Here is a 12,749-nt window from a genome sequence, read left to right on the forward strand (position 1 = left end):
TAGTTATGAGGAGAAATGTATGACCTGAAGGTGCCATTTAATGTTTAATGTGAATGTTAAATACTCAAACAAACTCATGAATTCAGTTTCCAAAAGTATGGAGCCCAAAGTGTTCAATATAACAAGTTATTATGACAAAGAATTACATAAATCACTTGTGTTTATAAATCAAACAATATTTTTTTGGAATAATTTCAGAAAGTATTGTTTTATTGGAGTTAATTTCCATTTCATAATAGACAGACATGTTCAAAAGTATTTATTTAAAAGTTTTTATTTTGTGACATTTTTTCAAATACAGTTTTATCTTTTTTTTACGACAGTGATGTCACCGGCCTCTCACCTTTCAGCCAATCACAAGTTCCCCTGGCTTTCTTAAGATAGCTCAACAACTGCTATCCAATTTAGCCAGTTAGCTCCTGCAACAACAATATCAAATATTTTCTGAATGAACAAACTAGAGGCAAAGCAGACATTGTGACTGTAATCATCTCTGCAGCTTAACAAGCCTGCACATGCTACCTATAGCTGGCTAACTATACGCAGCACTAGCTGGTTAATTCAGAGTTACTTTGTGTTTTTATGAGGAACATCTGGGACCAAATGCAGCCATTCAGTCTCTCTAACAGCAGCTAACTAAAACAGACAAAGGGCTACATTTGATAGCAGTTGTTTGGGGGCATGGGGTAAGGTGACGGGCCGCTCACGACACCACTGTCATGTGAAGTGATATCTTAAAATAAAATGTGTTGTGAAGTATACTACCATTGAGAAAATGCCACCATGCAATAAAAACAGGGGGATTTTAAGAAAAAAATGTAAATAATCAAATAAAAATGAACTCCAATAAAACTGTTGTTATGAAAATAACAAATAACATTTCACAACAACTTAGAAGCATTTCTTCATTTATTTTACAAAATGTTGGTTCATTTATATATATTTTACATAATTTATTCACATAATAACGAGTTTCAAAATATCCTTTTCAAATTGATTTAATATTGAACATATTGGGGTTCCAAACAAAAGGCTTTAAGGTTACGTCTTAACAGTTCTCACCTGTAATCCAACACAGTAAACAGGAACGTGGATACTTAACATATTGATAAATCTCCTCGCTATTATTAAGCTATAATGGCTATCGGCTACAATATCTTTTCCTTTCAGCAAATGTACCGTTGAACATTTTCACAGTGCGAACTCTTTCCTCAAGCAGTCGTTAGCAGGTCGCAGTCAGACAAACAAACACAAAGTCTCAAACTTTGGTTCAATTTGAGTCCACTTGTATTATCATCCGCTCTCTTTGTGTGTTAAGCCACTTGGATTCGTAGTGCAGTGCAATCAGTGAGGATCTCTTTCTGTCTGCTCTCTCTCTCACTGGTTAAATAGTCTGTACACGGTTGCAATATATATTATGCATCTAAAGGAGGAGGGATGGCCCAGTCTTGGCATCTCTGATTCAGTATCAGTCTTTAAGAGAAGTGCACCAACTACATAACTAGCCACTGGAATATAACTGCACACATCAGGAAAGGCCAAAAAGTGCAGTAAAGCTGAAGTGTTGAGAGCTGCAAAGACAGCAGGATTATTACAGTCAGTCACCCACACACACACACACACACACACACACACACACACACACACACACACACACACACACACACACACACACACACACACACACATGCAAACAGAACAGTGAGAATATTAGGATGCTTCTTGTGCTTCTACGCCTGTTGGGAACATCAACAAAGAGCCATAAACAGGCACCGAAAGATAAAACAATGTCTTATATATAGAAGTAAATTGTGTAACTGAGCAGGGGAAATATTACGAGTCCCAAAAAAAACGGGCCAGGGTGCAGCCAAGGCGTGAGACAGATCTCCTACAGATTGGAGTCCACTGGAGTATTACTACCTGTCACCCCCCCCCCCCCCCCCCCCCCCCCCCACCCCCTCCACACACACACACTGCAGCCAGGTAAATCAGCAGAAGCATTGCCGGCTGCCCTTGGTGACTTCCTCAGAGGAATGGACGGTGTTAGGAACAAGTCCACTCTTGACGCCCTCCCAGCCATCCTGGATCTTAATGTCCCCGCTCCGTACCAGCTCAAAGATGTCCTTCGTCAGATCCACAAACGCCTTTAGAAAAAGAAGCAAATAAAGAACAGATTATGAAGGATCATAAACGAATCTCAGCTGAGGAAGACCACAGGGTGTGGTTCAAAGCTGCGAGGGCAACTAGTTTGGTGATGAAGCTAAATAAGAGAGTTTTTCTTTCTGGGAAGAAGTAGTCAAATCTCATCCACACCTTCTCCACGTTGATCGACTCTCGTGCCGACGTCTCCACATAGCGCAACCCGAAGGCCCCCGCCAGCTTCTCCGCCTCCTGCTGGGTCACCTGACGCTGGGCCTCCAGGTCACACTTGTGACCGACCAGCAGGAAGACGATGTTGTGAGGCTGGACGTGGCTCTGGGCCTCTTCCAGCCAGTTGTGGACGTTCTGGAAGGAGCGGCGGTTTGTGATGTCGAAGAGTAAGAGCCCCCCCACTGAGTTACGGTAGTAAGCTCTGGTGATGGACCTGGAGAGATAGATGGATGGATGGGATGTGAAACTAACTTAGTTTTTTATGCTGAAAATAGAAGAAGAGACAACAAATGCACTATTTACTCCTGTTTGAGTAATGTTTGTCAAAATCACAGTGCCCAGCTGTTTCACGAAATTACTTTAAATTAAAGTATATATTCGTGACCCTTTTTTTTAAGATGTATGTCTTCAGTAGGAATCAGTGGGCTTGGGGCTGAGAGCCACACAAACGGGATCATGGGTATGTTGTCAATAACAAAAGTAAAGTATATTGCCAGCCTTATCCTATAACTATGGTTAAGATATGGTTGGGGTTAGGCACCTAGAACAGCTGGTTAAAATTAGGGAAAGATTGGGGAAACAGTTTAAAATAAAGGAACTGTTAAGTGTTGGATCGTGACAGGATGCAACCTCCTGGCATCATTCTCTACTTTTCATTATTATAAACAAATCTCAGGAAAAGACCAAAACCATCAATGCATTAGTCCATCAATACCCTTCTCTACCCCGGCTGTGGCTCTTGCCCCAGAACCATTTGTTCGTAATGAGGATGTAAATTGTAAAAACACGGGACACAACTATCTACTTTAGCTTTTAAGAAACCTAACCCTTAGTCAGCTGGGCACTGTCCTTCTTGGAAAACGTGATCCCAACAGGATCAAATAGTGCATCTGTTGGGAACCATTTGGTGCTTTAATGATATACAGCAGCCGTAAAGTGGACTTGACTCAACATAAACTACAATGCTCATGTTGATCATATTGGAGAAACATGTCATCCAGTGCAACAATATAGCACTGGTGTGTTGGTAATTGTTTTTGGAGGAAGGAGGAATAAGCTACATCAGGCTTCAGATACACAGTAAATATACCTGTTGGAAGAATCCACATGGTTCTGGAATTTTAATGTGCTTTTTAGACAATAAGAAAAATATAGCACATCATTAGACTTATCAGGAATGTGACTTTTGTTTGCAAGTCATGATGCCGGTTTGTGGCTGGATGAGAAGGATCAAAGGGGAGATAAAAGAGTCCTGACTTTACCTGAACCTCTCCTGCCCTGCAGTGTCCCAGATCTGTAGTTTGATTCTTTTGCCCGGCTCGATCTCCACCAGGCGAGAGAAGAAGTCCACGCCCACCGTCGGGTCTGACACCTGGGCGAAGCGGCCCTCAGTGAACCTCCGGATCAGACACGACTTGCCAACTGTGGAGTCTCCGATGACGATCAGACGAAACTGATAAAGCCATATCGTCTCCATGTCTCACCAAAATCAAATCTGTGAGAAAATAAAAGCATTCACTTGTGAGGTCACCGTCATCCATGTCATGGCTTCAAGGGTCTTGTTTTGTCCGAACAATTTAAAACTCAAAGACACAGAGTTTACGATCATATATGACAAAGAACATGACATTTTTGCATGAAAAACTACAAAAACGAATCTTTTATCAGTTGCCACTTGATATTTTCGATCTAATCCACATTACTACAATTGGAAGTTCTTATGGTTCTTATGCATCCAGTCCTTTGAACAGAAAACTAAAACTGAATGTAAAACTGTTCAAAAGCTGAAGATTGAGCTTCATTTGCTAAAAAAAAACATAAAATCAACATAAAATAATGGTGAATGGGAGTATATTTTAAGACAAAACAAAGTGTGTGCACACTGTCTCACAAAACCACCGCAGAAATTATCTTCACAAGATATGAAATTAAAAACATGGTCTTGTCTTGACCTTTGGCTGTAGTCCTGCTCACTAACAATACAAATCCTCCAAAGGGAAGAAAAAGACACAACAGCTGAGATTCGACACGCTTTAAAGCCTCGACAGTGAAAACAACAGAATAACAGAGGATGTGTTTGAATACATTCAGATTAAAAACAAATGTGATCCAGACTGCGTCGACCACATGGATTATTCTTGGATGATGGCTGCCACCATGAGGGGAAAGTAATAGGCTCAAATCATTTCAGCAGTGTCCATGTGATTTACAGTTGGGTGATCTAATTTGAGGGGAAGGAGGGGGGGAGGAGGCCACTCCTCTCCAACTCAATAAACATTGGTGTAGTCGGCCCCCATGTGGATAGTAGGCTGGTTGCTACACAGCAATAACACAAAATGAGGCCTTGAAGCTAGCCAAACATAAGCTTAAAAAGGAGACAGCTGCTAAACAGGACCGCTAGCTAATAATATTCTGCTTCCTAGAAGACCTCCAGTGTTGCTTATAATAAAATATTATGCTCAGTTCATAGAAAAATAAGGAGGCCCAACCCACTTAGCTTAATGCCAGTATGAGTATTATTTACATTAATGGTTAACATTCAGGAAAACAATCTAATAAGAATCGGTAATGATGACCCACCTTAAACTCAGGAGCTCAGTACCTGTAAAAAACAAACCCCATATCGATGATTATATCTTCTAAAAATGATCCTCCAGAGTAGCAGTGGTTGAATTACAGAAATAACCAGCCAATAACATGCATCATATTAAGCCGGCCTCTTGTCCACCGTCAGCATTTAAAGATGAAAGCAGCCTGTTGAGTGTTCAAACCGACAGATAACATGAGCTGCTGGTTAATTTGACAGTTGATATTTCCGTGATGATCCGCGGACGAAATGGCAGCAGGACACAACAGCAGCATCACACATCTCCTCCTCGCCCTCATCAGCACCATTACCGTAACTGCACGCAGGGCAGCGCAGCAACAATCCAAACAGTCCTGCTGCTACCTTCAAAGACTGTAGGAACAACAACAACAAAATGTAAATACGAAGTGAGCGCATATTGACATAACATTGTTTGCCATTTTTTTTCTATCCATATATACACTAAGCAGAAAAACGGTCAGTAATTATTTTACTTGTTTAACGCCAGATATTAGGTTACATATTTTCAATAACAGAAATACAGTATATTATATGAAATCAAACGCATTTACAGTAAGAAAGTGTTTTAATTTCATTTGAAATCAACACTTTACACACAGGACATATTCTATGATCCGCCATGTGTAATGTATACTGTGGCTTTTATAGTTTTACTTGCGTAAAAGTTCCTCTCAGCCTATCCAAGAAAACCAGCTGCGCGATAAATTCCGAAGCGGAGTTTTTACGAGGACCCCTTGAACGCACCACCAGCTCAGAGCTGCTGCGTTTAGAGCCGCTTCACGAGAGCAGAGAGTCGATGTGTGATCAAGCGGGTGGACTGCAGTGATCACAGGCGAACTTGACCGCTGCTTTTGCAAATCTTGATGATATTGAATCATAACAACTTTTTTTTCTTCTCAGTACATTGAACTGAAGAAAATGTCCAACTAGCCCAATAACATTTATTCTACTTTCCGTGACTTTGCTGTAGTTTAGAATTTTGTTACGATACCTGTGCACCAACATCCTTCATAGAGTTACAATAATTCTTTGAGGAATTTTTTTTTTTTGTGTGGCTGCAGAGCTGCAAACATGCAGCAGGAGCTTTTGTTCAAAGTCCTGGTCATCGGGGACTTGGGAGTCGGAAAAACGTCCATCATCAAGCGGTACGTGCATCAGATCTTCTCCCAGCACTACCGAGCCACCATCGGCGTGGACTTCGCGCTGAAGGTGCTGCAGTGGAACAATGACACCGTGATCCGTCTACAGCTGTGGGACATAGCAGGTCTGTCAAACTTTAACGAGTACATTCCGGTTTACAGGTTTGTTGTTGCATCAGGTGATTATTGAAACTGTAAAGCTCTGCGGGATTTAATTTTCAAGAATGTGTGTTTTAGGATCTTTGGAAACAAAAAACTTTTGTTTCACCTACTACTGAAAATCTTTTAAAGTTACTTCTGGAAACCTTAAACTTTTCAAATCAATCTGAGGGCAGTTTTAGGAAAGTAGGGGCCTGTGAAAAACCTTTTAGAAATGGCAGTTGAACACTGCAAAACATCTCCAACTTATTCAAGCTATTTGCCAGTGCTATAGGACTATATTCACTGCTTTCCAGTGTCTTGAAACAATTTACAGAATAGGACTCGGTGAGGTACAAACATAAGTTGATAGCATGGAGATTTTTGCAGTGGGTGACGTGAACTCCAAGAGAGAGTGTGTGTGTGTGTGTCTGTGTGCTGGATAACTGGGTCCCTCCCTCATTTGAAGCCTGGTTGAGGAATGTAGATCTTGTGCCTGGCTGTGACTCAAGTGATCCCATGCAGATAATATCAGTCACATGATGGCAGCTACTGTAGAATAAACACACAAACTCGCTATATTTATCACTGACAAACCGTGGTGTGGGTTGATTTAATTTGATGGACTTGAAAGGTGTCTTTTCATGAATATGTGTGTGTATGTGTGTGTGTGTGTGTGTGTGTGTGTGTGTGTGTGTGTGTGTGTCTGATTGGCTGTACCATGCGTCCCAGGACAGGAGCGGTATGGGAACATGACTCGCGTCTATTACCGGGAGGCGGTGGGAGCGCTGGTGGTGTTTGACGTGACGAGGGCCTCCACCTTCGACGCCGTGCTGAAGTGGAAGGATGACCTGGACTCCAAGGTCAGCACAAACTGTCATTCTGTCGCATTCAGAGGAGTGAAAAGTAATATCTATATTTATACCCGCACATGGCCACAGCCACAAACGACAACATTAATGCCAAAGTTACAGTTACGGTTCGGGCAGCGATATTGTTTTGGTTTAAAGATTTCTAATGAAAAGGAACTCGCAGATACTGCATGGACATCATCCACATTTATGTCTAAATATCTTTAACTTTCATTTTCATGTCTACTGCTTGTTGTAGTCACCTGGGTTTCATGTACTTTAGGAACAAATTCAAAGTGAGATTAAGCGAAGAAAGGATTTAACAGCTGTCAGAGGCACAAGTGTGTGCTGAGAGCTCCACGGTCGAGAAAAGTAGTTTCAAAAATTGCAGCCACAATGTCCTAAAATTCATGTACGGTGACATTATATCAATAGTCTGCAGAGGAAAAAGATGCTACATTGGAACTGCTTGAGGTGTCAGTACGTCAGAATTGACCCTTCTCTAAGCCCGCCCCCTCCTGCTCCTCCATCAAGCTGTCACAACCATCGAGCCCACACTGTCACTACCTGCCCTCCCTGCATACATGTCTAATCTCATTTTTGGGAAAAATTAAAAAAGGACATTTCAGAAAGAAGCAGACAGAAGGGTCATGCGTTGGAAAGATATATCCAGAATGTCAAACTGGTTCAGCAGCAAAAACAGGTTGAAAAGAAAAAGATAGACGCTAAAGCCGGGGAGGTCTTTATTCACTGTTACAATAACTGAAAAGAAAAAGCAGCAGGTGTGTACAGTCAGTATACCTGCAGTAGCTAGCGTAGCATAGAATTGTTAACGCCAGTTGACCACACAGTAATTGTTTTAGAAAATGACAAAAAGAAAGCTTGAGAAAGTTATTAAAGCAATTCTAAGTTCTAACATTGGAAAGGTGTGAGGAGAGGGGCCTTACGTTAAAAAGTACTTCTGTTAAAGCACAATGACACCTTGAAGAACAATCAATGTGCTCACAAGGGTATTTACAACAAATCCTTATACAGTTACACTTTAAATTGCTTGTATTAAAAGTCGGTACAACCATCGTCTAAGCTGTCGTTCTTCACTTTACAGGTGACCCTGAACCATGGGAGGCCAGTTCCAACTGTACTCTTGGCCAATAAGTCAGACCAGCTGGCTTCCCAGCAGCCCAAACTCGACTCCTTCTGCAGGGAGAACGGCTTCGTCGGCTGGTTCGAGACCTCTGCAAAGGTACGAGATAGGAGACACTGGATGCAATTACTGCCGCAAAATCAGTGGAAAAGACATTTTGAGATCGATTGAGGTAGTAACATGTTCCATTAATCACTTAATATACTGGTAAATATGAAAGGTTAGAGGGCTTCTTTGATTAACCTCCTATAATGGAAAGAGTTGTGAAGGGGCTTGACTTGAGCCAAAGACTAAATGACTTAATTTGGGGGTAAATCAAAGTCAGCTGCTCTGCACATAATATACACAGTCAGGTTAACTACATATTTAACCCGCTGAGATGGCAATGTTAAAACAACAGCAGTCCAAACGATTCTGAAAATGACTGTAGGGCGTGTCAGCACAAACACAAAAAGTCAGATATTATTTGCCGTGCTCTCACGAGACAAAGAGGAATGTTTGCAGTCGGGTGTGAGTTAACCCTCTGTTTCTCCAGCCCGTCTAATGAGTTGCACACTAGGGTGCGAGTCAGAGACAGTAGTGGGGTTTAGTGAACACGAAGGCTCAGAAGACAGAACAGAAACAATAGTGTTTCTATCACAGTGTGACATCCTGGCTTCCAATTTAGTAAGTTAGTGTGCCATGTCAGATGTCAGGTAAGTCAAAAATCACACTTTTTGATATGCTGTATTTTCCACCCTGACTGTGACGAGGTTAGACATTTGTGGACACTAATGGAAGAAGAAATAGCCCAACGCTGAATAAATCACACCCTTACACATTTAGGGGTTTTATGGTGATACACTCTCACCTGGTTCCACATGACTGTTAGCTTATGGTGGCTAATTTGACCTCCTGTTTTCTAGTGATTCTCGTCTACTTGTGCTTTTGTTACGCTTTGTTTCAACAGGACAGATTCACATTTTATTGGTTTTATCACAATAGCCATCCATAGAGCATTGCCACTATGGCTGTGAAGTGAAGAGCACATGATTTCTTCACATGGTGTCTTCTTTTATTCCCTCCCCCAGGAAAACGCAAACATCGAGGAGGCGGCGCGCTGCTTGGTGGAGCACATCCTGAACAACGAGGAGAGCCCGGTGGTAGAGCGAGACCCCGGCGCCCTCGTCCTGTCTGGATACACGAGCACCACGAAGGATCATCTCAACTGCTCGACATGTGTGAAGTGGTGACTTCCAGACCAATCACAGACAACCAGGAAGTGAACAGCTGTGTGAGGCCACTGAGATAAGTCTGACTCAGGGACTCTGTTGTAAAACGGGGGAGAGCCAATGTTCATGGGCTTGTTCACACTGCAGGCCAAGGTAAAAAAATGTCTTAAATTAATAAAGGTTTTAGAATGATAGGTATTAAATGTTTCAGACCGAATTTCATGCATTGAACCTAAAGCTTAACATACAAGACGGTGTCTCTATCCACCCAGTCCCCACCATGAGTGTGACGGAGGTCTAAGAAGTAATTTCTACAGATTCAGGTTTCCGCTGTCTTTTACCAGCTGAAACTCTGACAGAGTTATTAGACGAGAAGATTGATCTTTCCTTTTAATTTATGGCCACCTGACTATAAGCATAAAGATGAAACCAGAGGGAAACAGCTAGCCTGGCTCTGTCCAAACAAAGTCCTCAATAACTAACACGCTCCAGCTCATTTGTTTAAAAGGTCAAGTGTGTAGCATGTCTGGTGATTCATTAGCAGAAATGGAATATAATATTCATAGCTATGTTTTCATTGGTGTATAATCACCTGGAAATAAGAATCATTGTGTTTTCATCAGCTAAGAATGAGCCGTTTATATTTCCGTATAGAGAGCAGGTCCTCTTCACTGAGTCCACCATGTTGCACCGCCATGTTACTCCTGTACAGGCAAAGCAAACACTGGCTCTAATGAGAACCTTTAAGTGTTTTACGTTACCTGAAGGCCACTGTTGTTCTCTGACACACATGTGAATAGTAGCGTGAGCTGCAGAGTGCAAAACTGTGGTACCGCCAGTCGCAGTCTGACTTTTGTTGCTCCTAAAGTGTTATTATGGTAAGAATGGCCTCTGAGCAAGGCGAACGGTGTTACCACGGTTTTGAACATGGCTGCTTACCTTACCGCAGACTTAGAAAGGGGGAGTGGGGGGTGGGGGGGAGGGGGGGTTAATTGGTTGCAATCTGCAACTACAACGCTAGATGCCACCAAATCCTACACACTGTCCCTTTAATGCATATAAAAACTTTTTTTTAATGTGTGTGTCTTTACACTTCAGTTTTTGCATAAATCAAACAAACAAGATACAATGTGTGAATGAGTGATCTTCACAGGTGCTACAATGGTGTTACCTTTAGACGGAACCAAGCTGGAGGTCTCCCCCTGTTTCCAGTCTTCATGCTAAACTAACGTCTAATATTTAACAAACAGGTATCGATTTAATCATCTTAAACTCATATTATTCCTTTTGAGATTTTGTTTTGGTCAAACTAATTTTAATATAATCATGCAGGGTCTGGTGCTCCGTTAATAAGATGATTGAAATCAATAAAATGTTGTACACAAAAAGATAACGCGATGCTGCCCATAGTGAGCAGCCTTATTTTCTGCCCACGACCTTCAAAATCATTGTTGCGTCGTTCAAATCAAATCATTTGGATCCTTTGAATGTTCTTTGTGTACTGTCTAATGACTCGGCGATGGTTAGAGTGAAACTTACTGGATAGTCGTGTCAATACAAAGGCTGCAGCCTACTATCCATCTGCTGAAGATCACAGCCCTTTTTTCTTTGCTAATCTGAAGTAGAAATGAATCCCTTTATGTAACATTACACAGAGGGTGCATCCCGTGTATTCATAATAGGCCTGCTAATACGTAAAGACATTTCCTTTCACACTGGATCATGAACTGACGGGCTGGAAAATCTGCTCTCACGTGCTACCAAGAAAAGAAAAAAACAAGACTCCTTTGCAGTCCGAAATAAACATAAATGTTTTGGAGGCAATGGGGTTAGGGTCTGTTAAACAGATGTGTCCATTAAATGGATTATTCAAGTCGTTAATAAAACCTGAAGGCTATTAGTGGATTGAGAATTCCTTTAATTAGGAATAGCAGTGGTAAAGTGTGAAGCACTTCACAACGCCTGTGGTTCTTCCAGTATTACCGTCTTTTCATGATAAACAGCACCTCCTTTAGTTAAGCACCAATTTCCATTTCATTATGTATACATGTGTGGTTTCAGTCTAGAACGGTTTACATCACATCCTCAAAGTGAATGTTCACTCTAGAGATAAATAACCTTGATAGCAAACCCAACTGACAGTCAAACTATTGGCTCTATTGTTGGTATGAGGAGTTTTCTTCAACCCTAAAATCGATTTCTCGCCAGTCGAAAGCATGGCATGTGTGTCTTTTTAGCGCAGCAACAACTGAACAGACTCTGTTGAGTCTGCCTCGAGTGCTATTTGAAATTCCATGTTTTTTTCGAATTAGGCCTCAGCTTTATATTCCACTTCACTGCCTTTGATGTGTAATAGCCTGTCCTTGTACTACAAAACATTTGTAACTGCGTTATCTGTGGACCAGACTACATGCAATAAAACATGTATTCGTGGTGTCATATGGTGCGCAGTCAGCTGCATCGTCCTTGAATGTGTCACGTCCTCTCAGCTCCACACATTTCACCCTCAAAATTTGGAAATCAGCCTCGACAAACGAGAGCAAATAGAGCTGAAACAATTTACAGATTAGTCAGCAGCTATTTATTTTCTTATGATTAACTAATTAACTTTCTCTAGCAAAAGTGAACATTCCTCCAGCTTCTCTGATTAGCTTGGTTTCCCCCCAGTTTGTGCCTCTCATGTATTAGCTTACACATGAGTCACAGAGGTAACCATCAGTTTCTATAAAAAGATAATTAACCAGCAAGGAGAGTCTTTGAGGACTCTGAAAATACAGTCAGAACAGCGGTAAGTATCAGTGTCACCCAGAGGGTTTTATCTGAATAATGTCTTTGAGACTCTGACGGTCTATAGACCTTTGTGACCCGACGTATGCTAATATATGAGAGGTACAAACTGGGGCTGGAGGTTAACTGCTGATCAGATGAAACAAGACATCCGAGGAGGTCACCTTGGGCTTTAGGAAATTATAATGGGATTTGTTTTTTTTACATTTTATAGACCAAACAATTAAAAGACTAACCTACTTAATCAGCGGATTAATGAAAATAATTCCTAGTTGCTGTCTTAAAGTGCAATATCGCCTCCTTTAAGTCATACAAAGAAAACAAATAAAAATGGCTATAAATAGCAGTGACTTTGTAAATAGTTATTATTGTGTTGTTATTAGTTTTGAGTTAGAACATTTCCATGCGGTTTCTAAATGATGTTTCCATACAGATTCCCAGGATCTCTCTCTCTTTAACTATTTGATTCAGCAATATTTCCTGCAATATGTGGTTCCTACA

The 12,749-nt window shown here is 41.3% G+C and overlaps 2 protein-coding genes across 2 annotated transcripts; one reads left to right on the plus strand and one right to left on the minus strand.

Annotated features, from left to right (window-relative positions):
- Positions 1-1,988: 1,988 nt before the first annotated feature.
- On the minus strand, positions 1,989-3,952 carry LOC142960522 (ras-related protein Rab-39B-like). The gene is made up of 3 exons (XM_076102388.1): positions 3,633-3,952; positions 2,314-2,584; positions 1,989-2,144 (listed from the first exon to the last, which is right to left on the minus strand). Exons 1-3 carry the CDS (start codon positions 3,845-3,847, stop codon positions 1,989-1,991), a joined length of 642 nt encoding a protein of 213 aa, XP_075958503.1. The 5' UTR covers positions 3,848-3,952.
- Positions 3,953-6,049: 2,097 nt separating this feature from the next.
- Positions 6,050-9,482, plus strand: rab38c (RAB38c, member of RAS oncogene family). Its single transcript, XM_076101733.1, has 4 exons — positions 6,050-6,242; positions 6,988-7,118; positions 8,212-8,349; positions 9,321-9,482. The coding sequence occupies exons 1-4, from the start codon at positions 6,050-6,052 to the stop codon at positions 9,480-9,482; spliced, it is 624 nt and encodes a 207-aa protein (XP_075957848.1).
- Positions 9,483-12,749: the final 3,267 nt, after the last annotated feature.

The sequence above is a fragment of the Anarhichas minor genome, unplaced genomic scaffold (assembly GCF_050575085.1).
Source record: "Anarhichas minor isolate MPS153535 unplaced genomic scaffold, ASM5057508v1 ptg000027l, whole genome shotgun sequence".
NCBI lineage: Eukaryota > Metazoa > Chordata > Actinopteri > Perciformes > Anarhichadidae > Anarhichas > Anarhichas minor.